The sequence below is a fragment of the Phaethon lepturus genome, unplaced genomic scaffold, assembly GCF_000687285.1.
Source record: "Phaethon lepturus isolate BGI_N335 unplaced genomic scaffold, ASM68728v1 scaffold23579, whole genome shotgun sequence".
Taxonomy (NCBI): Eukaryota; Metazoa; Chordata; class Aves; order Phaethontiformes; family Phaethontidae; genus Phaethon; species Phaethon lepturus.
In genome coordinates this window covers 20434-48122 of record NW_010561648.1, presented here as the reverse complement: position 1 = coordinate 48122, position 27689 = coordinate 20434, and the positions used below count along the sequence as shown (strand labels likewise).

The 27689-nt window shown below is 38.9% G+C and overlaps 1 protein-coding gene across 1 annotated transcript in view; it reads left to right on the top strand.

The window, feature by feature from the left end:
- The first annotated feature begins 745 nt into the window (after positions 1–745).
- Positions 746–27689, top strand: part of RSF1 (remodeling and spacing factor 1) — a 37419-nt gene continuing 10475 nt past the window's right edge. The window contains exons 1-10 of the mRNA XM_010294071.1: positions 746–832; positions 5185–5277; positions 6043–6248; positions 9028–9185; positions 12515–14241; positions 16704–16901; positions 18076–18180; positions 19875–19954; positions 24910–24964; positions 26426–26535. Coding sequence (XP_010292373.1) covers positions 776–832; positions 5185–5277; positions 6043–6248; positions 9028–9185; positions 12515–14241; positions 16704–16901; positions 18076–18180; positions 19875–19954; positions 24910–24964; positions 26426–26535 — 2789 coding nt within the window. The 5' untranslated portion in view covers positions 746–775. The remainder of the gene's footprint in view (positions 833–5184; positions 5278–6042; positions 6249–9027; positions 9186–12514; positions 14242–16703; positions 16902–18075; positions 18181–19874; positions 19955–24909; positions 24965–26425; positions 26536–27689) is intronic.

Genomic DNA, 27689 nt, shown 5'->3' with positions numbered 1-27689 from the left:
GTAACTTATAAAATTGATGTTCTGCAAATTTGCCACTGGATGGTGCCAGATTGATTTATAAATCACAGATGTGAGCTAAGAGGAGATGTTGAAGGGATATCTGTGGAGCGTGCACAAAGAGATAAGTAAAATTTGGTTGGAAAACTTCGATTCTATGATGGCACTGGTGCAGCTGTACTTGGCAGCAGTTCTGGCCTCCATCCCTCAAGCCCCAGATCTCGAGTCCCTCTCTGTCCCTCCAGTACAAAAGACAGTAAGTATATAGCAAAAGCTACACCTGTGTGGACAGAGTTTCTGGAACATTTCTCCCATAGCACGCACCCAGCCAAAAATAGTTTGGATTCAACGATATGCCAGGCTTTGGGAGTTTCTGGAGGCAGCTGCAGGTGTGCTGCTCATGGTAGTACTTTTGTAGGTGTTTGACTGATGTAGTTCCTGTCCAGTTGCTGCCAAAATTTTTACATATTTATCACTGAGGTCTGTTTCCTTGGGTTTAAGGAAGGGCACAGGAAGGGCAATGATCATCGTAAATGTAAATCTAAACCCAAAGACCCAGATTAACCTTCTTCCATCTCTCAGTTGTGGGGCTGCTCTTCAGCAGACTTTAAGTTACTATGTTTTATTAAATTTTTTCAATTTGTCACAGTGTTGCAGTGTTATCAGTGTTTAGCATTGACCTATATTTGCACCAGTCTTCATAACGTCTTTTTTTTTTTTTCTTCTCTCACTCAATACTGCAGTTCCAAAAGAATTGGTGGAGCTTCACTTGAAACTGATGAGAAAGATTGGGAAGTCCGTCACAGCAGACAGATGGGAAAAATATTTGATCAAGGTACAATATGCGTGTTGTATTACTCTGCAATGCTGGAATATGGTCATGATGAGCTGTTGTGTCAGCAATCCCTGGTATGAATTATAGTGAGCCTTGGGCTGTGTTGTAGCCAACATGGATGAGCATGCCCAGGCTTCAGTTGTGTAAGATCCCAGCTAAACTTTCAGTCTGCTTAGGCTGGTGTTTTGAAAAAAAAAAATCTCTGAAAACAGACAATATCTTCTGCATGCAAAAGAGTGTACACTATCATACCTGGTGGTAAAGTGCTTTTTTGGGCATGAAGATAAATAATAAATTAAAGAAGAAGAATTAGTAGCCTGCAAATGGGCTAAATTGAGCAGAGAGATTTACAGTTAACAGTTCATTTGTATATCAATTGTATGGATATGATTTAATTGTGTTTTGGGTGTAATTCATATAGGGACTAACCATACAGAGTTCTTGTAGCATGTGTTAATAATAAATGAAATTATTGCCGTGATTTATATCTGTACGCTCAGAATGGCAGAGCTAAGGTAAAAATGTAGTTATGCATCAGTAAAATCATAGCATCCCATTCTTTTACATAATTCTATATTGGTATTTTAATTGTGGCTGTGCCATTGTTGGCACGTCACATGCAAATATGTTTCAGTTTAAAGAATTTACACTGCTTCAGAAAGTAAAAATATACAGATATTCAAAATCAATAGGTTACCATTTCCCCTCTGGATATGTTCCATGTGCCTTTTAATCCACAGAAACGTAGTCTTGGTGTTATCTGTACTGCTGTACATAATACAGCATTATGGTAATAGCAACAATACAAGTAACGGCCCGTGGCAAATCCAATTGCCGTTTGCCCACTCAAGTGCTATCTCTAAGCTTTACAGAGAGGGGGCTTTGTCTTGAGGGTTTGTATAGTCTGAAGAAGATGATGTTTGTAGGACCGGGAATATGTCAGGAAATAGCCTGTGGAAGGGCCTTAGGACAAACCTAACCTCTTAACCAGTTATAAAGTATTTATGATGATGCTTTAAAATAATAATGTAGTAATTTATGTAACTTTTGTGTCCTTCGTATATTACCAAGTACTGTAGTTATTGAATTTTGTTAAATTCCTTAATATACCAAAAAGCCATTGCAGCAAGCTGAGAAAACCCAACTCTGACTAGTGAACTTACGTACCCCACTGAAGCCACTTACCACTTGTGTGGTGAGCAGAAAGCAGAGGGAGAAAACAACTCTATGAGGGAGTATTTTGGAAAATCTTCCTTCAGCAGGCATTGGAAGAATGGGGAAGCAGTAAGGAAACCCTCCCACACAGTCCTGTTAAGACCAAGTAAGCAGTAATAAATTCTACTTCATTTAACAGCCTCCGGAGCTAACTTGAAGCTTATTCTAGCCAGCAGTTCAAAAGAACTTTGACAAGCAAAGGAATTTGAATATAACTAATTAGAGAGGTATGCTAATATTGTCCCTATTTCAAAAGGGTATAATTAATTTAGAAAAACAACAAAGAGTATTGGGAAAAGCCGGGAAAAACTGAAAAGGTGTGGAACCATTGAGAGCATTCTTGCAATACTGTTTGACATACTGACATACTCTAAGAGTCAATGTTGACCTGTTTTTCCTTTGTTAGAAACTACTAATGTGTTGCTTTGATAAAACAAGGTTTGATACATTCTAGATGCGATCATTTTCTTTTCTTATTTAAGAGGAAACTTTGAGGAGGACATTCAAACTTACATGCTCTTAATATTTATGCATGCATATATTATTATATGCTTCGTTTATATACCAACTGTTTATAAGTTATGCTTTGACTGCCATGCTTATAAAGAGCATCATTAAAAATTGTCTCTAAGCTATGGCTGGTATTTTGACAGATGAATGTATTTTGGGATAGGAAGTGAATGCGGTGGTTGAGAGTTCTTTCCCTTCCCTCTTCTGAGAGTGGACCACCCAGGTTGGCTCACCAGTGTACACACAAGTCCTATTTGGAAGAAAATGGCTATAGGGCTCCAGGAATCCTTCTCCTCTGCTCAAGGAATGTATGTGGTCATGTGTGGCCAAGGTGAAGAAATGGCTTGTCCTAAACATGTTAACATCTAAGAGGAACTGTCCAGCTTAGCTGTTTTTTGAGAAGCGCATGGTTGCATTAATCCAGACTGCACTGTCTCCTGACAAAATGTTTTACTTGACTATTGTCAAACATATCTTGCATTCTTACACAGATGAGATTTCTCCGGACTGGTCCGTCTGGAACCTTCAACCCCGAAATTGGCACATTCTGAACACACTGTCTTTTCTGCCCTGATTGTTAGAATTCAGGTGTCTATAGTGCCACCCAAGCAGACTCCTCTGCTGTGTCTTCCTGTTTCATTGTTTAAAGTGAACGTTCGGAGCATGGTAATAGTAAGTGTCGGATGCCATCGTAGCTGCTTTGGAAATATTTGAAAGACATACGTTTCAGCGTCTCTTTCGCAGGGTGGGAAGGTGCTGACCGCTCTTTAGCACGTAGAAGACAACTCCTGCAAGCAGCAGGTTTTTTGATCAGTGTGAAACGTCCCTCTCTATGAAGGCAGAGAGTAACATTTCAGTGGAGCCTGAACCAATGAGATCTGTAGTTCAGGGTTGTGACAGTACTTGTCAGGAGAAAGCACCATCATCTGTTTTTTAATTGTCAAAATGTAGTCATTGCAGTTTGAACAGACGCTTCATCAGCTCTGATGTCTCTGAGCTGTTGCTTTGACAATCACACACTTCCGCAGCACATGAAACTTCTCATTATTGCTGTCATACCTAGTGAGTAAGTAATGAACAGCGACTGGTACATGCCCTTAGCAAGGGTTTTGGTACACAGTTTCCCGGTGTTCTTCATTGAAAATGAAATTACATCATTGAAAATGAGAGAGCGAGTGAGCAGCGATTCTCTCTCGCTGTGAGCTTTGGCTTTGTGTCAGAGAAGTACCCACGTAATGTTCCTTATCTTGGAGCAGGAAAAGCTGCTGTCCGGCAGGGTTCATTGTCACCAGAGAGCACTCTCTTCACCGTTCCCTGTAGGTCGCCGTTTGAAGTTGGAGCATGATTTATGGCATGGCTGAGCTGATCGAATTGCAGGCTTACCCTTGGGCCAGTTAAGAACCGGTGTCAGTACGAGGGATAGCAGAGGGCAGGTGGCATGGCCGTGGGGACAGAGGAGGGGTAGCTGCACCTTTCTTGGTTGTAGCCCGCATGGAATTTTACAACACAGATCAGCTGATCTGTACTTCTGGTGGGTGAAATTCAGGATTATTTTTATTGCCGTTTCCAAAGAAAGCTGCTTTCAGATGTGATTTACAAGTTTTTTTAAGTAGATTAGTGACTGTATCTTGTGTTTAATAGTAATTTGGTGATTGGGAGACTGCACTGTTTTGATTAAGTCCGTTCAGCGGGGCTTTGCTTCCTTGCAGATTGAAGGGCAGCGGTACCTCGTGTGTTCATTTGGGCAGTTGTGATTCAACGGTGGCACTTCAAAATAATTTTGACTGGCGATAGAGCCATGATTAGCTTTCTCCTCCTTCTAATGGGTGTTTCCACTAGAATAGCCTCACTGATTGGAGACCGCTATGTGTCCTCAGTTGATGAGCATCTCTTTTCTTCTTGTGAGAGCTGTCCTAAGCATGTCTGAGTTGTTTAGGAAGAGAGGGAATTCCTTCTCCACCATTATTACTGGAGCTCCTGCTGATTCAATCTATTTATCCTCTACTGCTGCTTTTTTTTCTGCATTCCGTTTTTGGGTTCCCACCCTCCCATATTGGCTCTGTTGAATTTATTTGCTTTAAGCAAGTTGAACTTTACTATACTTACAGTATTTTAAAATATTTATCAAGCAGTGTGAAGCCCAAGATATTTCCTAAAGAATAATAATTCCACAGCGTGGCGTGAACAGCAGTTGCATTTGGCACCTGCAGTAGAGTTGTAGGACTTAGGGGGCCCCAAGAGACCTTGGCAGCTTATGTGCTAAGTGCTGTAAAGACACGTAATAAGAACTCACGTCTACTTGAGAGAATTGATATTTTAAATAGACAAGTCAGAAATAGAGAAATGGGAGACTTTGCACAGCCAAGACGAGGATACCTTCCCAGTTCAGAGTTGTGCTGCTTCATTTAAGAGGTTTAGAGAAGTTGGTGGTGATCAGGACCTCGATGACATATGCTCTTCCGTGGAGATTTACCAACCTACTCCAGTTTTATTTTTTAGTTTTTGTGTGAGGCTGACTTGCAGTCCTGAAGAGATCGTGTATAATTGTTACTGCAGTAAGGTGCTATTAATACAAAAGTTGCTTTTACCCACTAACCCTAGCAATCTTTGTATTTTGTTTGTGACAGATATGCCAAGAATTCAACAGCACTTGGGCTTGGGAGATGGAAAAAAAAGGATACCTAGAAATGAGCGTTGAATGCAAACTGGGGATTCTGAAGGTACACATTCATCAGCTAAGCTTCTAAATGACTTTTTCCTCACTCGCTTAAGTATCTTGGAGATTTGGCTTTCTCACTCGCTTAAACATCTTGCAAATTTAGCTTGATTGAACCAAAAGGAGTTATATTAAATGTGGAGCTGATCTTGTAGCAGACATGATAACGATGTTCATTGTAGTGGGACAGGCCCAAACTGAATGGAACGCTTCGCATATTTTTCACACTTTGAAAATTGTTTTGTACTTACTGTTTTGTCAGTAGCTATTTGCCTGTGCAGTATGCTTTTTAAAATGTTTATTAGCTTGCAATTAGGTAAGCTTATCTGAATTCCAAAGGCAAAGATGGGGCTTCATCTTTTCAAGTCTTGAGAAAACTGTTGGGGTTCGTTTCCAAATTATGTATGTGCTTTATTGTAGAACGAGATCATTTGTACTATGTAAAAAAAAAAACAAAACACAAAACCAAAAAAACCCACAACAAAAAAACCTGAAAAAAATTAAAAATAAGCTTTCTAATCTGCACAGGGAAAAAACAAAACCACCCCCCCTCCCCAAAACCCCAAACAAAACCCCAAATCAGCTAAAAATTGTGTCTCATTTAGAAGCAGCGTGGTCTGGGGAAAAAAAGGTAACTGTAGCTAACATGGATCCAATGGGGAGAGGCCTAAAGAGAAGTTCCGAATTACATTGAAAGCAAATGAGCTGATTTTCTTATTTCTGTTTATTTTGATATTTTAACAGTCTTTCTACTTTCTTCCTTTTTCAGTATCTCTGTGAATGTCAGTTTGATGACAATCTAAAGTTTAAGAACATAATTAACGAGGAGGATGCTGATGCTATGCGTCTTCAGCCCATTGGCCGAGACAAGGATGGCCTGATGTATTGGTATCAGCTGGATCAGGAGCATAATGTCAGGATGTACATAGAAGAACAGGATGACCAGGATGGATCCACGTGGAAGTGCATTGTTAGGTATTCCTTTTCTTTTTTTATCCCTTTTTTCTTATTTTGTAGGGGTTTTTAGCTATTTGTAACTGGGGTTCAGAAGTTTATTTCAATAAATTTCCATTTCTCACAGAGTAGGATTCATGACAGTGGGAATTTTTGCTGTCACACGTATGTTTTGGTGAAAAACCATGTCCAGAAATAACTCGCTGATTCCTTGGTAACAGCCAATGTATAATTTGATTTCAGCCTGATCAAGCTACAATGGATGTATGGAAAGGGTGCCAAGAGAAGCCTCTCTTGAGGACGATGGCTCCATATTGCTCACTGGCCACGTAAATGCTGCAGGAAATTGAGGACGACTCTTGCTTCATTAACTTCTGCCCTATTAAGACAATTACAAGTGGACAGTTTTGTTCTTGGGGGAATTACATGGCAATTTTAACTTCATGGAACTACAAAACTATTGTCAATACAAATAGGCACCAAAAATCTTGAGTAGAATTCAGCTCATAGATCACTAACGATGAGGTGTGTGACGTTGATGTAGACTGATGCAGTGCCTCTGGGTCTCAGTTGCTGCAGATGGATCTGTTAATATTTTATGATATTTTAGCTTCAGATTTATGGGGGTTTGTGATTGATTTTTTTTTTTTTGTTACATATTTTGTTTTTCACTTTCCTACTCTATGCAAAGTATATGGGGTCTTTCTTACTGGAAAAAGAATGTTTGAAATTTGTTTAATATCTACCAGTTATCTATTTTTTAATTTATCTCCATGTAAACTTTTTAAAAAATTTGGTTAGTTCAAAGTGGATTTTAAACTGGACTCAGCAGAATCAACTCTGACTTAAAAAGTACATAGAGATGTAAAAATAGATCTAGAAAAAAGGCAATTTTTTTTCCTGTTTGTATATTTTAATTTTTGTGTCTGCAGCTTATTTATATATCCATAACTTCAGTAACCAAGGGAGTCATACAGAACTGTTTAAACTGCTATCAACAGGCCATAACACGATAAACGTTACTGCCAGTGAAATTTAGACAGCTGTTGTGGGTGAATGAATATATCTGAACAACCCGATCAAAAGCTGGGCGGCGTTTGTCTCTCTTCAGGCATTATAGAATCCAGTGATCAATGTCAGAAGCAGAAGAAATCAGGGTTCTACTGGGAAGGTTCTGAGACTCCACATTCACAGCGGAAAAACACAGTAATGAGTTGTAAAATCTGAAATTATTTGAAACCTGTGAGATTCCACAGGGTTGTTGCACTTCCCAGGTTTCCTTTTTTTTTTCCTGTAAACCTGGGCAAGACAAATTGCTGAACATTGACTTTGATAAAAGAAATGGGAGATCCTTATTATTCTAGTCTGTTACAAAAACAATGACTTTGTTTTAATCATCACTCATTTGTTATACGTTAAGGTGTTTTTCATAGTTCAGATGTCCAGCTTAAATATGGACTTACAGTGTGCTGAGATTTGCATGCTTAGAGACACACAAGCATTTTCTCGCTATCATAACTCGAGTATCTGGAGATGTCTAGACAGCTTTGTATTGTTTGCTACATGTGCTTAGGATGGGTACTTGCATAAAGTATCTAAATTACTTAATTGCTTTTGAAAATTTCACTTGAATGATGGTGGTTGCTCCTTTGGTGCATGAGCAGAAAACTGCAACTTCCTCTCTGCTGAGAGAAAAAAGAGATTTCAAAGAAAAAATGGTGAGGATTGCTAAGAGGGCTAAGGCCAAGGTTGCGGTCCTGCACCTGGGTAGGGGCAACCCCCGGTATCAGCACAGTCTGGGGGATGAACGGATGGAGAGCAGCCCCATGGACAAGGACTTGGGGGTCCTGGTGGGTGAAAAGCTGGACATGAGCCAGCAATGTGCACTCACAGCCCAGAAGCCAACCATGTCCTGGGCTGCCCCCAAAGCCGCGTGGCCAGCAGGACAAGGGAGGGGATTCTGCCCCTCTGCCCCGCTCTGGGGAGACCCCCCTGCAGTGCTGCGTCCAGCTCTGGAGCCCTCGGCACAGGAGAGACATGGACCTGCTGGAGCGGGGCCAGAGGAGGCCCCAGCAATGCTCCGAGGGCTGGAACAGCTCTGCTGGGAGGACAGGCTGGGAGAGCTGGGGGGGGCTCAGCCTGGAGCAGAGAAGGCTCCAGGGAGACCTTCTTGCAGCCTGCCAGGACTTAAAGGGTCTGATAAGAAAGATGGGGACAGATTTTTTAGCAGGGCCTGTTGCGATAGGACAAGGGGTAACGGTTTTAAACAAAAAGAGGGCAGATTCAGACTAGATCTAAGGAAGAAATTTTTCACAACGAGGGTGGTGAAGCACTGGCCCAGGTTGCCCAGAGAGGTGGTCGATGCCCCATCCCTGGAAACATTCCAGGTCAGGTTGGACGGGGCTCTGAGCGACCTGATCTAGCTGGGGATGTCCCTGCTCATGGCAGGGGGTTGGACTAGATGGCCTTGAAAGGTCCCTTCCAACCCCAACTCTTTCATGACTATGATAATAAATGAAAGAATAATAGTAGCAACTTGGATCTACACCCAACAGGACTTGAGTTGAGGTAGATAAGGTCCTTCCAAAAAAATGATTTCTTTTAGTATGGATAAATTTGAAGGCTTTTTGACTGCAAAGTTGCAGCCACTCTGCTGGGACAGGCATTTCACTATGCTTGTGTAGAAGGTTTGCAGGGCAACATTCATTTAAGCAGATGGCGTTTGTTTATTTTTTATGAATCTCTTTGGGGTGAGCGAGTAAGTGGCTTATCAGACACTGTTTTTATTTCTGTCATGTAGAAACCGCAATGAGCTTGCTGAGACCCTTGAGCTCTTGAAGGCACAGATTGATCCTGCCCTGTTGAAAAACAGCAATTCTCAGCAGGAGAATTCATCACGTGAAAGCCCAAGCATAGAAGATGAAGACACCAAAAAGGGTGAAGAAGCATCTACACAAGGTTTTATGCCTTCTTTTCTCAAATTTTAAATGTTGTGCTGTGGCAATGTTAGAATTTTCAACTTCATGAAAAGCTATGTTAGATTAGGACTTAAAAAAAAAACACACAAAAAATGTTTCTGTTCAAAGTAGATCAAGTAAATATTAAATACTTTGAAATTATAAATATTATTGGAGGTTTTTAAGTGCATATTTAGGCTCAAGAGTTTATAAGGAGAGCTGTGTATAATTTGTTGTCTAATTTGATTTTTGCTGTACATTTTGTATAATATTGTAAATACTCGTCATTGTATGTTTTTGTGGAGCATTGAACTGTTGCCAAACTTTTCCTGTTCTAGCAACATTAAAATTTTAAAAAGAAAAAAAAAATCTGTTTGTGCAATGCCATGGTTGAAATGAATACCATTTTGGGTGTGTTGTCTATATTTGCTTTTGAGTTTGAATCAAAAAATACAGGTTGCTTCCATCTGCATGATTTTTTTGAGAGGACATGAGCTTAAGCTAAAACAATTTAAAGTACTAAAATATTACAGAAGTGAAATGGTCCTTAACTGCCTCCACTGTTCTTATTAACAAAGAACCTTTTTTTCCTTCGTTATTATCATGTCATTGCACATATTTAACAACTTACCTGACTTGTGGGTTCATGCATTGGTTTTACATTGGTATCATTTTGTGGGTTCATGCATTGGTTTTACATTGGTATCATTTAGCCCAAAGTATTTTGTGTTATAAGAATCTGATCTTTTTTAGGTTATGAAAAGCTAACAGATTGTTATCCCAAGTAATTTTACCCTAGTTGCTACCTGGTATTATAATTTTGTGAAAAATCTTTTCCTGTATTTTAACAATCAGAAACAAGATTTAAGTATTCCACTGTGTTAGTATGTATTTCTTCAAACCTGTTTAATATATGGAATTAGCCATGGCTAATTGTCCTTTTGTTACAATTGATCCAATTGTCTTAGATCTGACTATCTGAGAGAAAGACTTGCTATTTTATTCTCATTCTTTGCAACAAACAGTGTAGAACAGAAGAAAGAAATAAAACATTTAGATAAAATTTGAGATGTTGTGGAAGCACGAAAAGTCTACTGTAGAAATTGCAGTAAATTGTGATTAACACCAGCAGAATTGTCTTTCAGTGTAAGATTTCCAATATCTAACTCGGCATATAAATGACAACATAACCTGTGTGGTTACCGACACTGCAGAATTAATTCCAAGTACAAATCCTGCCTTTGTCTCGCTAAAAACTGGTCAAGCCAGCTTACATCATCTAATGGAGATCTCTACTTCAGATACAATTTCACTTTACATTGAATCCAGGAGGAGCCATTTGAAAACATTTTAAGAAATGTCCCCACTGTAGCTAAGTCCCCAAATCCTGTGGCACACTCGTCTGGGTCAGTACTTGCATTAGGCTGTGTATTGATGCAAAATCACTCCTAGGCACTAGTTCCAGGTATGTAATGAATAATGAAATTATTTACACACACAGTGATTTAAGTGCAGTCGGCATATTCACAGAGCACTACTTAGAGCCTTTCAGTTGAGACGCTTTAGTATTTCATCCTGTTAGTCCAAGGACTGCACTCAAAGCCCTTCTAAGGTACAGTGAAAACATATGGGAAGACCTGAGACCTGTTTGCATTGGCCGCTTCCCAAACAGCATTAAATTAGCTCATACAAAAATAAGGTAAACTGAACCAATGCTTACATGCTTTTTACTAAGCCTGAGTGATCGACTCGAATAGTGTTAAGACAACTTGCGCCAACTGAGTCATTTTGTCTATATGAAATGCTTTACGAGCAGTTCGGGGAGTCAAACTATAGAATAATTGTTGCTTTTCAGTATAGAGAAGTTCGGGGATTCTGGTCATCCTTGATGTTAGAAGTTTGGGAGAAAGCAGTAGGGCATGAGAAGAAATGGTCGAACAAAGTTTAGACAGAAAGAAGCGAAGGGAGGGTGGAAGAAAATGGGCACAGAAAAAATATCTCATTCTCACTGTACAGATGAATGTCTTTGAAGAGGCAGCTTTTATGTTGCAAGGGGTCAGAGTGGAGACCACTTCTGTGAAGGGCAAAAAAACAGCCTTGAGCCTTCAGAATTGCTTCCAGTCCCTGAGAGATGCATCTCTGACTGCTGTGCTAATTACTGAGGCTTATTTTGATACAGGCTTTGTAGCTGAAAATACTACAAAATCTATGAATTCTTCCTCACTGCTCTTTTAGTTTCCAAAATGCTTATTTTTCCTCATGTAACTAAGTTAACTGTCACGTACTTTCCTCTGTATTATTTCTAACCACTTTGGGAAGCTCTCACCTTGGAAAAGAATTACACTAGTGTGGAGGGAGAGGGGTGAGGTAAAGGAAAAAAAAAATCATCCTTTTTGTTTGGAGTTATGGCACACTTGCAATAACATCTTCCAGATGGTAGAAGATGCTGTTCTGGTATATGCGATGCTATTATATTTGCTTTTTGCTAATTAGTCCTATTGCTAGCTGACTCAAAAAGTATGGTAAAATAAAAAAAACCTGAGGGCTTAAGAGGCTATGGTAATGATAAATAATAGACTTAAGTACATAGTAACAAATAAATGTATGGTTTCCTCTGAATGCTGAACGGTACTTTAAGCTCTGCAGGTTTTTCTGGGATATGTTACTGCTCATTGTGCTTGTTTTAGAAACAGCACATGATGTGAACGTAGAGTATTGTCTGTTATTTGTGTTTTGATAGTATTGAGGAGATGTAGTCATTACCCAGAGAATCTAAATGAATTTTGCTATAAGCCATAATGTTGAATGTCTTGTGTTATCTCTGAACTATTGAAACATAGTACTTAAATATTTCTTGAAATAAAAATGTGTACAAACAGGGGACTGATTTCTATGTGGAATTTCACTTGAAGACTATGGAAGCTTATGCCATGTTCTGGTTTGTGAAATAATTTAGAAACTCAAGTGAGATTTCAAGCTGATGCTTTGTGTGCTTACGACTTAGGTTTTATGTATCCTCTGAAAGTATTGCGGTACTACTAAAGATGGGGCTGAGATGTCTGTGTAAAGAAGGGTAAATCTAGAATTCTCCTGCTGGCTTCTGAAATTTAGGTTTACCTTGGAATATAATTAAACAGAACTGTGATTGTATAGCTAAAAATTGGCAATCCACTCATTTATGACAGTACTGGATAAGCCAGATTCCTAAGAATTCCATGAGAGGGGCTTTGGGTTGTTGGGTTTTTTAGATATGCCTTTGTTTTCATGGATGCTCTTTGTAATGCTGTAGGTCCCCTTGGTTGTTTCATAGTTGTTTTTCTCTGTTAACAGAAAATCAATTAAAAATCAAAGAAGAAAAAGAGGAGGCAGAGGAACAGTCAGTGGAATCGGAAAGCCCTTCTCTTCCTGTAGTGAAAGAAGATGAAAATATGCTGAAAATTGAGAAAGTGGAAGAAAAAGACATTATAAAATTGCCAGTAATAGTAAAATTAGAGAAACCTTCGGAATACAATGAAGAAAAGCAAACTGTCAAAGAAGAAAGTGACTCCTTTAAAGAAAATGTCAAGCCTGTTAAAGTAGAGGTGAAGGAAAACAAAACAGAAACAAAAGACTTAAAAGAAGTAAAAAGTTGTGCAGACAAAATAGCAGTTCATGAGACGGAGAGGTTAGAATTTTGTGTTAATGTCAAAACTCCTCAAGAAATTGTAGAGAAATCTGTGGAAGAAAGCGAGAAACTTAAAAATGACCAGCAGGCAAAAATACCGCTTAAAAAGCGAGAGATCAAGCTGACGGATGACTATGACAGTCCAATAAAGGGGCCCCTGTGTAAATGTGTTACTCCAACAAAGGATGTCTTGAAGGAAGAAGGGAAACAAGAAGAAGAAGCTTTTAAGAGAGTCCCTACAATTACTGCTTTATGTCCTGATGGGAAAGTGCTAGTAAATGGAGAGGTTAGCTGTGAAAAAATAACCCCAAGTGTCATACAAAACAACAAGTCAGAACACTCTGCTAGCACAAAGGAAGACAGCCCCTCGTTAAAAGAGAAAAATGGAAAAAGTGGGGAAAAGGTATCGGACTCCCTAAATTCTGTTAGTAAAATTATAAAAGCATGCGAGGTTGAGAAAAACGCAGTAACTGTGGTGAAGGAGATAGGGGCTGTGGTCTCTGAGGTTTCTAATCAGAAAGTGCCTTTAAAGGAGGAATCTAGTCCTGGGGAAAGAGAGTCCCTTGACAGCACAACTACTGAAATGGTAGTGGAAGAGTCTTCAAACTCTGAAGACTGTGCCAAAACAACTGAAGAGAAACTAGCCATGAAAATCAAAAAGGACAGACTACCGCCACCCAAAGAATGTTTAGAGATGCTGGAGAAGTCCACAGACACATCTGTTCCTGCAGAACTGCCCAAGCCTGCACTGTCTGATGAAGAGACTTTGAAAAGTAAAGGTGAGTCTGAGGAGGAACCTGATTCTTCAAAAGCTGCTGAGGCACCCCCTTCATCTACTTCTCCTGTTACTTTAGAGAAGCCTGTTTTGGAAAAGGAGGGTTCTGATAGTAAAACAGCTCTACCCGAGGAGAACAAAGTAGAAGAAAAATCCAGCCCAGAAAAACAAGAGGAGGAGCCAGAAGCTGCCAAGACAGAGCCAGATAGATTAGATGATGCCGACACTAATCTAGAGGACTCCTCAGAGAGTAAAAAGGAATCTCCACTACCTAAAAGCAAATTTAAATATAAGTTAGTTTCTGAAGAAGAAAACTGTGCAACAGATAATAAAGAAATAACTTCTGAAAGACAGAAAGAAGGAATTAAATTAACAATCAGGATCTCCAGTCGGAAGAGAAAGACAGAAACACCGCCAGAAGAGGTCAGCATTGGCCGCACATTAAGGCGATCTCCAAGAATATCCAAGCCCACTCCAAAAGTTGTGGAGACTCGGGATCAGAAACCTGACAAAAAACGACCCGAAGAGGAAGAGGAGAAACCTGCAGCAGCTCAAAAACCGGAACGAAAAGAAGATGCAAAAAAACAAGAAAAGGAGTCAAATTCTAAGGTTAACAAGGTAATACAGTTTTATTACCCGGGAATAAAGAATACCCACAGTCTTATCTATAAGGAGAATATACGCTTACATAGGAATATTGAGGATTTTGTTCCTTTGGCCAGCTTTTGGAAGGAACTGGCTTTGCAGTCCAGTTAGGGGACTCGACAAATCTAAAAACGCCCCCTAAGAGAGTGTTGACTTACCAGTTTATAAAATCTGTTATTTAACCTAAACTAAGTAGACCAAGTCAACCAGAGTGAATTCTTCTAAGAAATGAAATGATCAGACCTGAGTCAGTCTGGCTGAGTGGCTGAATGGAGACTTCTAGCTTCTGTGGATTTACTAGATGGATGCTTGTTGGTGTCTGGTTGGGCAGGATGATCGTAAGCCACAAAGGAACCAAAAAATGGTGAAGAATAAAAATATTATGACTTCTGTTTCTAGGTGAAGCTAAAGTTATTGTTTTGGTGAGTTTGTGATATAATTTAGCTTTTTTCATACATGGGATATCAATTTTACTTTGGGTGAAGGTGTCTTTTGCATTTGTTTATGCAGCACAGATCTTAAAAGTATGTCAGATAAATATAACACAAAAAGTTAAACATACTTATGTATAGTTTGCTTCTAAGTCTCTGTAATTATAAACACCTTTTATGGATACAGAGTAAGACAAACAAGGAACAAAAAGTCTGTATTTTTAAGTGTACTCTTGTTATATCAACTTGAAATCCTATTAATTTTTCCACTGCTACAGATTTCCTTACTGATTTTTTGGTAGTTCTACCAAGACATTCACTTATGTAGCAAGTTTTCTTTCATATGCTGCTATGTTGAATAACCTTTGTAAAATGAACAGCTGATTTTACAATGAATGATAACACTTATACTGAAAAATTCTGTCATATACATAATGAAAAAAACTTTAAAGATTAATTTAGTTGTTTTTATTTTAAAATAAATTAAAATCATAGTGATTGTAAGTTCTACAAGTAGTTTCAATTTTGAAGTGCTATTGCTAAAGGAGTTTCAACTTGATCTCTTTTTTTGAAAGACAGATCTAAAAATAATTCCATTTCTAGAGAGATTTTAAAATAAATATGATACAGGAAGACGTTTGAAACTAGTAAGCTTCTGTCATTTTATCAAGATTAAAAATACCCAAATCTTTAATAGGCTATTATGTATTTGTTTTCTCTTAAAGAAGAGTTTTTTTAAAATAGATTTGAAATTATGATGACATATAATGAAGCCTAAACTTAAACTAATACTATCATGGATGTAAAGTACATTTGCTACTAAAGTTTAGTCAACAGTAAAATCAGTAAAGAGCTGGAAATTAATGTTAAGAACCTGAAACAAAATTTTACCAGTATGACAAGTACTGCTTTGGTACTAGTCTGCCCTGCAGGAAAAGTGAATATTATATACATTTTTGTTTATTCAGCTCGTTCAGGTCAATGAGTAGTTTAGTCAAAATTGAAAAATGTTTTGAGTTGAAAAAGCTAGAAGAGTTATTTTCTTTTTTCAATGTCTGGGGAGGGAGGGAGTTGAGAGAATAACGTCTAACATGAATTAACGGGAAGAAAAGCTTCTTTTGTTTCATAAGTTGCTTTAAATATAAAAGATCTTAGTTGCAGAAAGTAGTTTTAAGTAATACAAAATAACAGCCTGAATTTTCATTGAAAACTGGTTTTCATTCAAAATACATTTTAAACAAATCACTAGTAAAACTTACCGTATTTAGAGAATAAGAGATGTAATTTTCCACTGTGTAAAATGAAAAGGTGGAAAGTCTGAGTAAATGCATGGTAAAACATATGGTTGCTTTATTAAGGTAGATACGACACAAAGGGGTAGATGCCCCTTTGATTAGCAAAAACCAAGCATCAACTGAATCAGTTTTCATGTAAGAAAAATAATGGAAGAGTATAAATGTGAAAGATTACCTTAATACAAGTTATGCACTTAAAAGGTGCAGTGATTTTTATTTCAGAAAAGTATGCCCATCTTAGAGGAAAGCACCAGAAACACTTAATATACTTGTTAGAGTGCAAACAAGTTTCCTAAAGCAAAATAAAAGACATAAAATGTACATGGGGAGGGAAGAAGATTCTCTTTGGGTTGAGGAAGGCTGTCATCAAGAAGTCGGAAAGTTTAAATGTGGAATTTACCACGTTCACAAGCAAGTTCACCTTGTCAAAACAGAAAAAAGGGTCTGAGTGACAAATTTGTCTTCTTCCTTTTAAATCTGGTTTGAAAATGTCTTTCTGCAGGTAGACAGGAATCTTTCTCCCTTTATTATCCTGTTGGATTTTAAGGCTCTTTGAAAGACAGTCTGTTCATTGAAATGCTGTGTTGTAAATTTACTGCAACTGTTCTGACTGAAATGAATCACTGTAGAGAAAGATGTTTTTTAAGGTGTGGGAAGAAACTCTGTAAGCTTCCTTTGTGTTTTCTCTCTGAAATGGTATGTCTCATAGAGAAGCAAAGTTCGGTGGACAGGTACGCGAACACGTGGCAGGTGGAAATACTCAAGTAATGAAGAAAGTGAGGACTCGGAGAGTGAAAAAAACTCCGATGAGGAGGAAGAAGAGGAAGAAGAGGAGGAAGAAGAAGCTGCACCTGCTGATGATGATGAGCCATGCAAGAAGTGTGGCCTTCCCAATCACCCCGAGCTGGTAGGCTTTAGGGGAAGGCTGCTGTTGGCTCTGCTGTGGATTGGCTTTGGTGGTATCTGAAGGGACATCATCCTTTGGGGTGGCTGTATGTAGGAAAATATCCTCTAGCTTTTAGGTGGTAAACTCCTGGCAGTAGATGAGTTTAATAAGGAGGGAACGAAGTTACTTCTGTTTACCACTTCTGAAATGTCGTCTTTTGTGAGGTATATGGCACCCAGATTAATTCACAATGTGCTATCTCAATGACTACAGAGGAGACAACATTAAAAAAACCCCAGCGGCGTAAATTATGCTTTCCAGTGTCTTGTGACATGGTCAGTGCTACACAGTCGTCCCCGCTGGCTACAGCTGCACTTCACCCTGTGGGCTGGGTACAGCAAAATCCCATACAGAAAGAGCACAACAAGCTTCCACTATTTCTAATGGTTCTGGTTTGTCAGCAGTAAATATCATTAGGAATTCCTCTGTTTATCTGGGACATCATAATGTGCAGTCCTGCTACGAATCCACAAAATAAGTGTACTCTCAGGTGTGTGACAGATATCGTAGCATAGTTGAGACTTCAGGATTTCAAACTTTAGGATGTTAGAGGTAAATACTCCAGTAGATACTCACAGAGCTTATGTCAGCTTTGTTCCTCAGTTTTCATGGAGAGGGGTGTCTCAAGCTTTACCCAGCTAAGTATGAACTCTCATAGTTGCCTAGTTCTGTGTACCTCTAAGAGTCCACAAGGCTTTGTCTCTGCTGTCCTGGACATAAAATCATCTTAAGTGAGGAAATGGCCAGGTTTCCTTCATGTGGACATGACTGCACAGGGAAAAGATCATTCCACATCTTGTCCAGATGGAGTTTTCCACGTAGTCCGCGGTCTGGAAAGCATTACCAGATCCCACACTATGGGCACGCAATCTACATAGTCCGGTAGTGCGAAGTGCTTGAGAACACTTAGTAAGAGGAAATCTAGCGTTAAAATGGAAAATGGTGATACATAAACTTCCCCATAAAAAACACTCCTGGCCCTGGAAACATCTAGTGATAAGTGATACAGGGTTTTTGGGGTTTTGGCACAGTCCAGAGTATTTATAAAGCACTTCTGTGTAGGCTGGTGAAATAGTTCTGGAGCTTGTTAGGTGTTGCGGATGCCAAAAAATACTCATTTGTTTTGTTTCTGCAGATTTTGTTGTGTGATTCCTGTGACAGTGGGTACCACACAGCCTGCCTTCGCCCTCCTTTGATGATAATCCCTGATGGGGAGTGGTTCTGCCCACCTTGCCAGCATGTATGGTTCTTATTTGACTTTGCTGTTCTCCTTTTCAGCTCTGTTTGTGGTTGTGGAGATTTATGGGGAGTTTAACAAGTTCTTTTATCTTTTTTTTCTGTTAAAAAATAGATTGTGATGGACTGTAGAGGTGCTGATCTTCCCTCTTGCCCATTAGTAAAACTGAGTTTTGTGAGGTGGTTTTCCTTTCCCTTTCTTTTTTCTGCTAGTGATGAATGACTGACATGTAGATGGGGAATCTCCAACCATACTGGTCTTCTCCCATCTTTGGTTTAAATTACCTTAAGACTAACGTTGTATTGAAAATATAGTATCTTAAAAAAACATCTTATCTAAAAAAACATCATGTTATCATCCTGGAGGGAGAATCGGTAGGCAGCGAGGGATGGCAGCAAAGCAAGCAGCTGTTCTGAAGTGCTGTTCCTTCTTCAGAGACATTTGCTCAGAAGCTGGTTAGAGAAAGCTGCTATTTCTAATGAGTCTCACGGTATAGTTTGCCTCTGCTGGGAAAGCCAGTGTTGTCAAGTAATAAACAAGTATGAACACTTTTTTGAAGGTTAGAAGCTGCTTCTGCCAAAAAACCCACCACCACCGTGTACATGTCCAGTTTCACTTAATGTACATCTAAAATAGCAAGATTCGCAGGGATGGTGCTTGTGAGCATAAACGAAAGTGTGATGCTGTTCTGGTTAAACTAATGGGGAACCATTTATGCACATTGTCAGAATAATCTGCCTGACCCCAAATGACCTTTAAAGGTCCCTTCCAAGCCAAACCATTCTATGAAACACCTTCCTTGCTTTTAGAAAAATTGTTTGCCAAAAGGGCTGTTGCCCTGCAAAAAGCTAGACTCACTGGATGTGACATGATATGGCTGTATTGCGTGTTGATTTTTTTAGTTGTCTTCTGAGGAGTATTTTTAAGTAGTGACGATCTTGAATATATACGAATGTTTTTCTTAAACAGTTTGGGATTGTGGATTGCAGTTAGAGCATCTCCTTGCTCTGTGGCTGTTTAGTAATTTTTAATGTGAAAAGTGACAGATTTGTAAAAGCGCAAAAGATTATCCTTGGAAATAGTACGATGAGGGCATTAACATGGAATAAGGTACAGTTTGTCCATAAAAAGTCATTTTTCCATGTGGCTTCTTGAGTATTAAGTGGTGTTCTAAGATACAGAACATTTGGTAAGAAAATGATCCTGAAGCGTATTTCTGCTTCTTACTGCGGTGGCCACAGACTTACAGGTTCTCCAAAGATGAAGACAAGGGACAAACAGATACTGCTGTGTGTGTATGCACTCGGCTTTCTGTATGTATATTCCGTATGTCTCCGAAATCCTCAGATTTCTCTGAGGCAAAGTTGTAAATGACAACAAAAATGTGGTACGAGTTTAGAAATATGTTTATTCTAAACATCTTTAATACTTGCTTTAGGCACATTGCTCCCTACAGTAAATGCCAGTTAATGGGAGGATGCATCCCTATAGCACTTCATGGTGAAGTACGCATGTTTAAGAAGACAGTCTTTGTTGTAAAGCCTTGTTCATTGAAGAGGAGCCTCCGGTGTAGCAAAGTGCTCACCCTTCTTCCAGACATGAATGTGACAAATACAGAAATAGTGAATGAAGTTTCTGAACGTTAGATGAAAATTGTTGGTTATGAAAGAAACTAATATTGTTTTTCATTCCCTTAGAAATTACTCTGTGAGAAATTAGAAGAACAATTACAAGATCTGGATGTTGTCTTAAAAAAGAAGGAGCGTGCAGAACGCAGGTACTACTGTTAGGTTGTGTTCACATCAGGCTGCTGTGCAGAAGGGTAGTAATAACTGAACAAGCATTAAAATAATTGGGGACTGAGGAGGAAAGTAGCGACGAGGCTGGGAATTGGTAAGACCAGTTTTCACTTCCTGCTGTGTATTGGTGGCACAGTGCTGGGCGAGCTTGCAAGAAGGGGGAAAAAGTCCAATAATTGGAAAAGATAAGCCAATACATTTGTATTAAACTTTGGTCAAGGTGACTGAACACAAATTTGGCTTTGCTATACCAGTAGTTAAATGGTTTTCAGCACTGGTTCAGCTGCATGTGTTCATAATACTGTCATCTGTGGGTAGAGTTCCTGCTGTAAGCAAGGTTAAGTCCTGACTTTTTTGCAAAGGTTTGTCTCGTTTAATGTGATTTTTGAGTCTTCTAGCTTTAGATTTTGTTAAACTTTGCCAAGTTGTCATGATTATGCAATTGCTGTAGTGCAGTGGGTCGGCTGAATTACAACTTGGAATGAAATTTTGTGTCCACCCCTTCCATTACTGAAGGCTAAATGCAAACCAGGCTACTGCATTTATGAACAATGTCCTTAATATTTGGAACATCCTATCTGCAGTTTTCAGTCCTGAAAATGAGGGACACGAAACACAGTCTGCATAGTTTATACCTGTTAGGACATATATTGAGTACATTGCAAAATTTAATAACATCCGTATGCATTATTAAACAAAACTTTGCATGAATTGTATCTTAAAAGGCAAAATTCACCAGAAGGTGAGACCCTTTTAAAGAAAGTAATTGAGCAGGGTTAGATTTGTAGCAGGTACTGGAGTATCACATGGGATGTAGTGATTCTGTGCTGGGAAGAGCAGAGCACAGTCTGTGTCTGTTTTCAGCTTCCTTCAAATCTCCTGTTTGTTACTGCTGTTGCAGCAGCAACGACGATGGTGACAGGTCAGGTACCAACTGTTCCTACCATCGCCGCTTCTGCTCAGAGCGGATCTAGATCACACTGTGGTAAAATCATTCAATTTTAGCCAATTTTAGTGAATTTGTAGCTTTGGGAATGAAACTATTAGCTATTTTTATGAGTGAGCTCAGCTTACACAGAGCCTCCATCTGTGCAGGAGTATGGGACACAAAGGAACTGTGTTTGCTGCTCTGCTTTCTGGTAGGAAGACTTATTGCTAGCAAACAATTCGTTTTGAACCTACTTTGGTAAATATTCTGCTGGCAAACATTACATGGAATGCAAGCTTTTTCCTGTCTGTCTTGCTTTCTTGAAATCACTAGTGTTGCATAAAAATACGATCTTTTAACGGTTACAGGAGAGCATGCAATTGCTATTATAGCACTTTTCAGTGTCTGAAACGGATGTTTAACAACTGTTTTGCAATCTGATCCTCATACCAAACAAACCTAATGTTTTCTATTGTATATCATAAGATTGATTTTTTTTCTAAATATTTTAGATTTTTTTAAAAGTGTCTCAAGAGAAATGAACTTGGGTTATAAAAGATTTCATGATACAATAGTTGAATACTGAAGTCTTTCAACTTAATGGTGGTGTATTTTAGCAAATTGTAAGGTAAAAAGGCTGAAGAATTATAATGCTAGAAGAAATTATAGTCCTTATTACAGCTCGGTGTGAAAGTTAAAGCAGGTTGGTTGTTTGGGGCACACAGAAATATTTTAATGTATTGTTTCTGTAAAGTCACAGTACGTGATGTCTGTCTTTTTGGCAAAGAGAAGAAAACCAACTGTCTCATCATGGGCACAACACACTTAATAGATTCTTTGACCCAGTGCTATTATTGTGCTTTTTGAACTAGTGATACTGTCATGCCCTTTCAGTTCTTCTCTAGCTTTCAGAAATCTGATTGAAATTGGTTTAGCTGCTCAGGTATATTCTTACACATCCCCAAAGCATTATGTCACTTTTTTTTTTTTAATGAAAACTTCAGGTTTCACGTTGACTTACAAATACATAGATCAAAGTCATACCTGTTCCTTTTTTTTTTTTTTTTTTTCTCTTCATGAATTCAAAGTGCTACCACAACAACCTGGCTGAATTTCAGGTTTCTCATGTACATGCTCATGTCTATAATCATGTCCTACCACCAGCTAGAGGGAGTGGACGTTAAAGCTTTTACGGATGCCCCTTTTAGTTCATGTTAGAGACTGTCAGACTTCTTGATATCAAATCCATCTAGGGACTACGTGTCTGCTTCTCCCAGCCCAGATCAGGTGGAGCACTTCCTTTCATGCACACTTTCATGACTTCCTTGTAGCAACTTTCTCAGCTGCTTACATGAGAGAAAATGTTTTCTGGATTTGTCTAGGAAGAGTTTATAACCAGTCAGTGCTTATCTGCACCTTCCATTGGAGACCTGTTGGTTCAAATGTTTAAACTATTGGTTTAACACTCACCAAAGTGTTGAGCTTCTGCGTGCTACATACTAATAAAGAATGCATTTGATACTTCATTTTGCATGTCCTTTTAAGACCTTTACCTCAGCATTATCTCATCGTGCTTCATTTGCTAATTTCTTAAGCATTGTGTACTCAAGCCAGCAAGAAGAAAAGCAGATCTTGAAAGCCTCACTGATCACATTTGAAAACAGCTGAATTTTTCTAATCCCTTGTCTCTTTATGTTTTGCATTACAAGAAATGAGAAGTGGAGGAAACTATCAAAGACACTTGCTGAATAGTTAAATGTTTACATTTCTAGTTCCTTTCTCATTTTAGCAGTTGTATTCCTTGCCTTAAGATGCTATTTTAATTAATTTTCAGGAGTGGTTTATGACAAAATTCTTCCTCATCTAACCAATCTCATGGTGCTCAGATGGATGAAGATTTCTTTTCATCTATCAGTTTGGAGAACTGACATTAGGAGACAAAACCAATTACTTCTATGCAGAGCCAGAAATTTCAATCTGGATACAATGATACTGATTTGTCAAAGTTTATGGTCTTTTTGGCTGTAAAACAACCTAAAATCCGTTTTTACTCTTTGGCAGTGTTACTTCAAGGAACTGTGCTTGTTCATGTTATTTAAGAAAAAAGTATTATGCTAGATTCTTACAGTAGAGAGTTCTCCGGGAGGTTATTTGCCTAAAAATGTATAGTGCGGAAGTCTAGTCAGAAGACTTTTAAAATTTACTTAGATTTTTTAGAAATTAATGAAAGTATTGGAAACAAAGTTTTTATACACAGATGCCTCTATTTGCAAAAAAATAACGCACAAATGAAGTAAATGTAACTAAAATGAATACAATTCTCAGGCATTTGTGTACAGGTCTAGACGACTTGCGTATGTGATGCATCCTGTTACGACTCAAGTGTAATGTGATACTTGCTTATACAACCACTCACTGTAACTTCAGCAGTCTGATTCTGGTTGATTGAGACTCTTCAGCTCAGAAACCCAGAAGAGGTTAGTGTTGATTCTTGCGTGATTTCATTTCAACTGTCGTGATGCTTCACTGGATCCTGAAAGTTGGAGGTCTGCCAGCAAACGTCTAGTTCACAGCTTGCCCCCCTGCAGGACTGTTCGTCAGTGTGTGTGGTCGAAAATACTATTATGCAAAATAATTTTAAAATCTGTAGGGGTGTGGTTTGCTTTTAGAGTCCTTGCAGAGCCCAGTAAATGCCACCAGCTTTCTTTGATACCTTCATTTGTTTAAATTATCCCTTGTTTTCCTAGAAAAAGGCTAGTAGGGCCCTATGGTGATGGTAGTTTGGTTATCCAGCGGAGTTTGTTTTAGGACCTGGATGTTCTTCCTGACAGACTGCTTTTTGAAAGTCCAATTCAGTACCCTGAAGATCAGCACCCAATGCTGTTTGTGAGGTGCTAGTATATCCAGGACATCTCTAGTTGGGACTGACAGATATGACAAGACCTACGGGAGACGTGTGTCCTTCAGGAGCCGCAAGTAGAGGCCAAGAGCCAGAGTTGTGCCCAGGGCAATTCAGATGATACAGGGTGCTAGTTTTGAGGCAAGCTAAGTCTAAACTGAATTTTACTTACTTTGATTTAATCCTGTAACATTCTGTGCACAAGGAACACAGCCTACTTCTCCTTACAAGAGTCTTTCCTGTACTTGAGTACTATTATCTCTCCCATCTTTGGTCTAGTGTTCTCTAGACCAATCTATCATATTTTTTCAGCCTTTCTCAACAGGGCACGTTTGCTGCCCTCCAATAACTCCTACTGGCTAGCTCTGAACTCTTGGATCAGATCTTTCTTGAAGTATGCGCAGTGCCCAGATGGCACCAAGTACTCCAGCTAGGTGTGAGCAGGGCTGATGACCGTGGCAGGCTTCCTTCCTTGTCCTGTAGGCTGTTCTCCTGTTCACACATCCATCTGTCATCATAGTTGTTTCCGCAGCAGCTTGACTCTGATGATCTTTGTCAGGCTCTTCTCCTCTGGCAAAGAATTGCTCTGTAGGCAGTTATTTGTTCCCTGGTGTTTCTAGAGTTGATTGTTCCTGTCAGGATATAAAACCTGGCACTTGTCTGTTTTGGATTGCATCCTGTCTTTATGTAATTTTACCAGTTCAGTGTGATTTTTCAATGCCCATTTAATCTTCAGCGCCTCCAAGGTCGGTGGTAGTTACGGAGCTGGCAGCATAATCTTGATCACCACATTATTATTTTTCAGTTGTTTTTTAACTGCTTTTTATACCCCAATTCAATCGTTTCTGTGGTGCCCGCAATCTACAAGTACTGTTGTTTGTCAGAACTCTGTGGAAATCTCTTACATTATGCATGCAGGAGAATGTAATCATACGAGATTTAGCATATTTACATATTCTAAGTAAAATAACTGTTTTCAGTTGGAACATCCTCTTGAGATGCTTCTGTCTAGCAGTAGTAAGAGCTTCAAATGGTGCTAATTACAGCATTATTTTAGATATTTGCAGTCTTTCCATAAACTTATTTTCATTTTTTCTCTCCTAAAGAAAAGAGCGATTGGTGTACGTGGGTATCAGTATTGAGAACATCATTCCACCTCAGGTAAGTTACTGTGTCTGTGTGGTATTATTTTTTTTACAAACTTCTTGGGAAAGAAGTTTCTCAGTGGTGTGTTAGAAGTGCTAGTAGCATCTTGGAAAGAAAAATCAATCTATATGCAGGTCAGAAATAATTCTAGACCCTTTGTTTTAGACTGAGATTGAATATAGTGGAGAAACCAAGGGAGCTTTATCGTGTTATCAGGTTGCCCAGAGAGGTGGTAGATGCCCCATCCCGGGAAACATTCCAGGTCAGGTTGGACGGGGCTCTGAGCACTCTGCTCTAATTGAAGATGTCCCTGCTAATAGTAGGGGGGTTGGACTAGATGACCTTGAAAGGTCCTTTCCAACCCAAACCCTTCTATGATTCTATGTTTATTAGAGCCAGCTGGTGCCACACAGAGTCCTCTGTCAGTGAAGGATCGCAGAATCACCTCCCTACCCATTACAGTTGGGTTTTGAGTAGAGTGCTCTACCATTCTGTAGCTTACAAAGGTGGGAATTCAGTTTGTTTAAGTCTGGTGTCTGCTGTATAGTTTACCTAGGTCTGAGATAATTGTCATAGCTTTCCTTTGGAACTGATGGAAACAAATGTTTCTGGCTTATGATTCAGAGGGAATATGTTGTATCTATTAGAAGCATAACGTTTGCCTCTGACAAATGTCTATTGAAGTCACATGTGGTTAAATACTATAAACATTTAGTGGTTTATTAACAGATGCTTTTATATGGCTTCCCTTTACAGAAGAGGAAAAATGTTTTTATTCGTGTGGAGAACAGCTTCTTCTCACTCCTTAAATACATTTTAAAGTGATTCTCTTGAAGTCTTAGCCAAATGCCTTCATCCAAAATTATATAATCTGTTCCTTGCATAAGAGTTTAAAATTAACCTTTTGTTTGTTTTAAACATAGACTTTCCAGGCTAACTGACTGTAATAAAGCCAACTTTCTCCGTATGCCTCTGGATAACAGAAAAATGATAACAGATCTTACAAACTTGCAAAAGAGTCTCTGTCTGGGAGCAAATGTTTGAAAAATTCAGCTTGGGGGCAGATATTTTTCTTTTTAAATTAATAACTTGGAAACAATATCGTTAAATTAACTTGCGCAGAGCTTTATTAAATTTGCACCATGTAAAGGTGTCCCTGTGCTCAATATGCAGAGATGGTAGCCACAGTTTGTTCAGCTGCTGCATTTATTAGTCCTGGGAGTATCACCTGTACAAACACAACGATACAATAGCCTGAACCCTTGAACGCTGTATTTGTGAAATTATGGAGCCCATAAGGGCAATATGTGGAAGTGTTCACGTGAATTCTGCTGTCACAAGTCAGGATATTAGAAGCCAAAATGTGTTGTGTGGACATATGAGCTTTCTAGATGGTATGAATATGAGTTCAGTCATAATGGGTGTGGAGGGAGGGGGGAGATAAAACTTTTTGACACTTCTGTCTTATGTGAACAGGAGCCAGAAATACCTGAAGGTCAGGAAGAAAAGAAAAAAGATTCCAAAAAGCCAAAATCAAAGCTGCTTGAAAGGAGGTCTACCAGAACCCGAAAGTGCATAAGTTACAGGTCAGCAGGTTGTTTAAATAGCTTGTAAAACAAAGAAAAGTCATACTGTTGTTTTCTTTCTCAAGCAACCCGCCACTTCTTGTGCACACTTGAGAGGCCCATCTGAAGTGTCTTTGTTCTTTCCTATGAATACTGGTTATGCTTAATGGTTGTAAAAGCATATGAGGTGGTATAGCAAAAGGATGATGCATAAAAAAAATAAAATATATATGGTCCCTTGTTCAGGAATACTGGAGAAGGTATGGTGTTACTACAGTTTCTGGAGTAAGTTAAAGCAGGTGAATCATACCTCTCCTTTTTGTTGAAAGGGAGACTTAGCTTGTGTCTAAAGGCCTTAAATTCCTCTCTTCCCCCCCGGCCCTTACGGCTTCTTTACATGAAAGGGGCATGAAACTTAAAATGCAATTATGTGACAGTATGTCTAAATATAGTCTGTAACCCTTTAGAGAAATAGTGATTAAAATGTAATTAATAAATTAAGATTCCAAGATATTTTGACTCCGTGCATTCTGAAAGTAGAACAGGTCTCTGAAGTCTCCAAAATTCAACATGATCTTAATATTATCTTTTGTTCTCAGGGTATTACCAAAGTATCTTATAAACTATTTTCTAAATAATACCTTGAGATGCTCTGTATCCTCTTCAGTCCACCAGGCAAGTAGGCTGCCTCTTCAGATTAGAGAATAATGTGGTTGCCTTAGAGCTGGTGTTTTTTTGTCCGACTGCATTAGAAATAGAGAAGAAAAAAAAAAAGTACTACCTTTCCTGTACTTGCTCTGTGTAGACCTTTATCATCAAAAATTAGCACATTACAACTTTAAAAACTTTCCAACAATAACCATGATTAAACTCACAGTCAATCTGGTTTTGCTGTTGAGGACAGGCATGGTGTTTGTATATGCTGAGTTTTCCAGCCTGTTCAGAAAACTCAGTCTGACCTTGCTTAGCTGTTGATTTTTGGTAACTTTTTAAATTAACAGCAGAAGTCATACTAATGAAGATGCCATTTCTGCTTTAGCAAGTTAAGTATTTCTGTAAGAAATGTTATGCCACCGGCAAGATTATATAGATTTGCTGTTATGATCATGGCAGCATGACTGTCCTGGCAGCATCTGATGAGGAGAAAAAAAAAAAAGCCCTTGCCAATAGGGGGT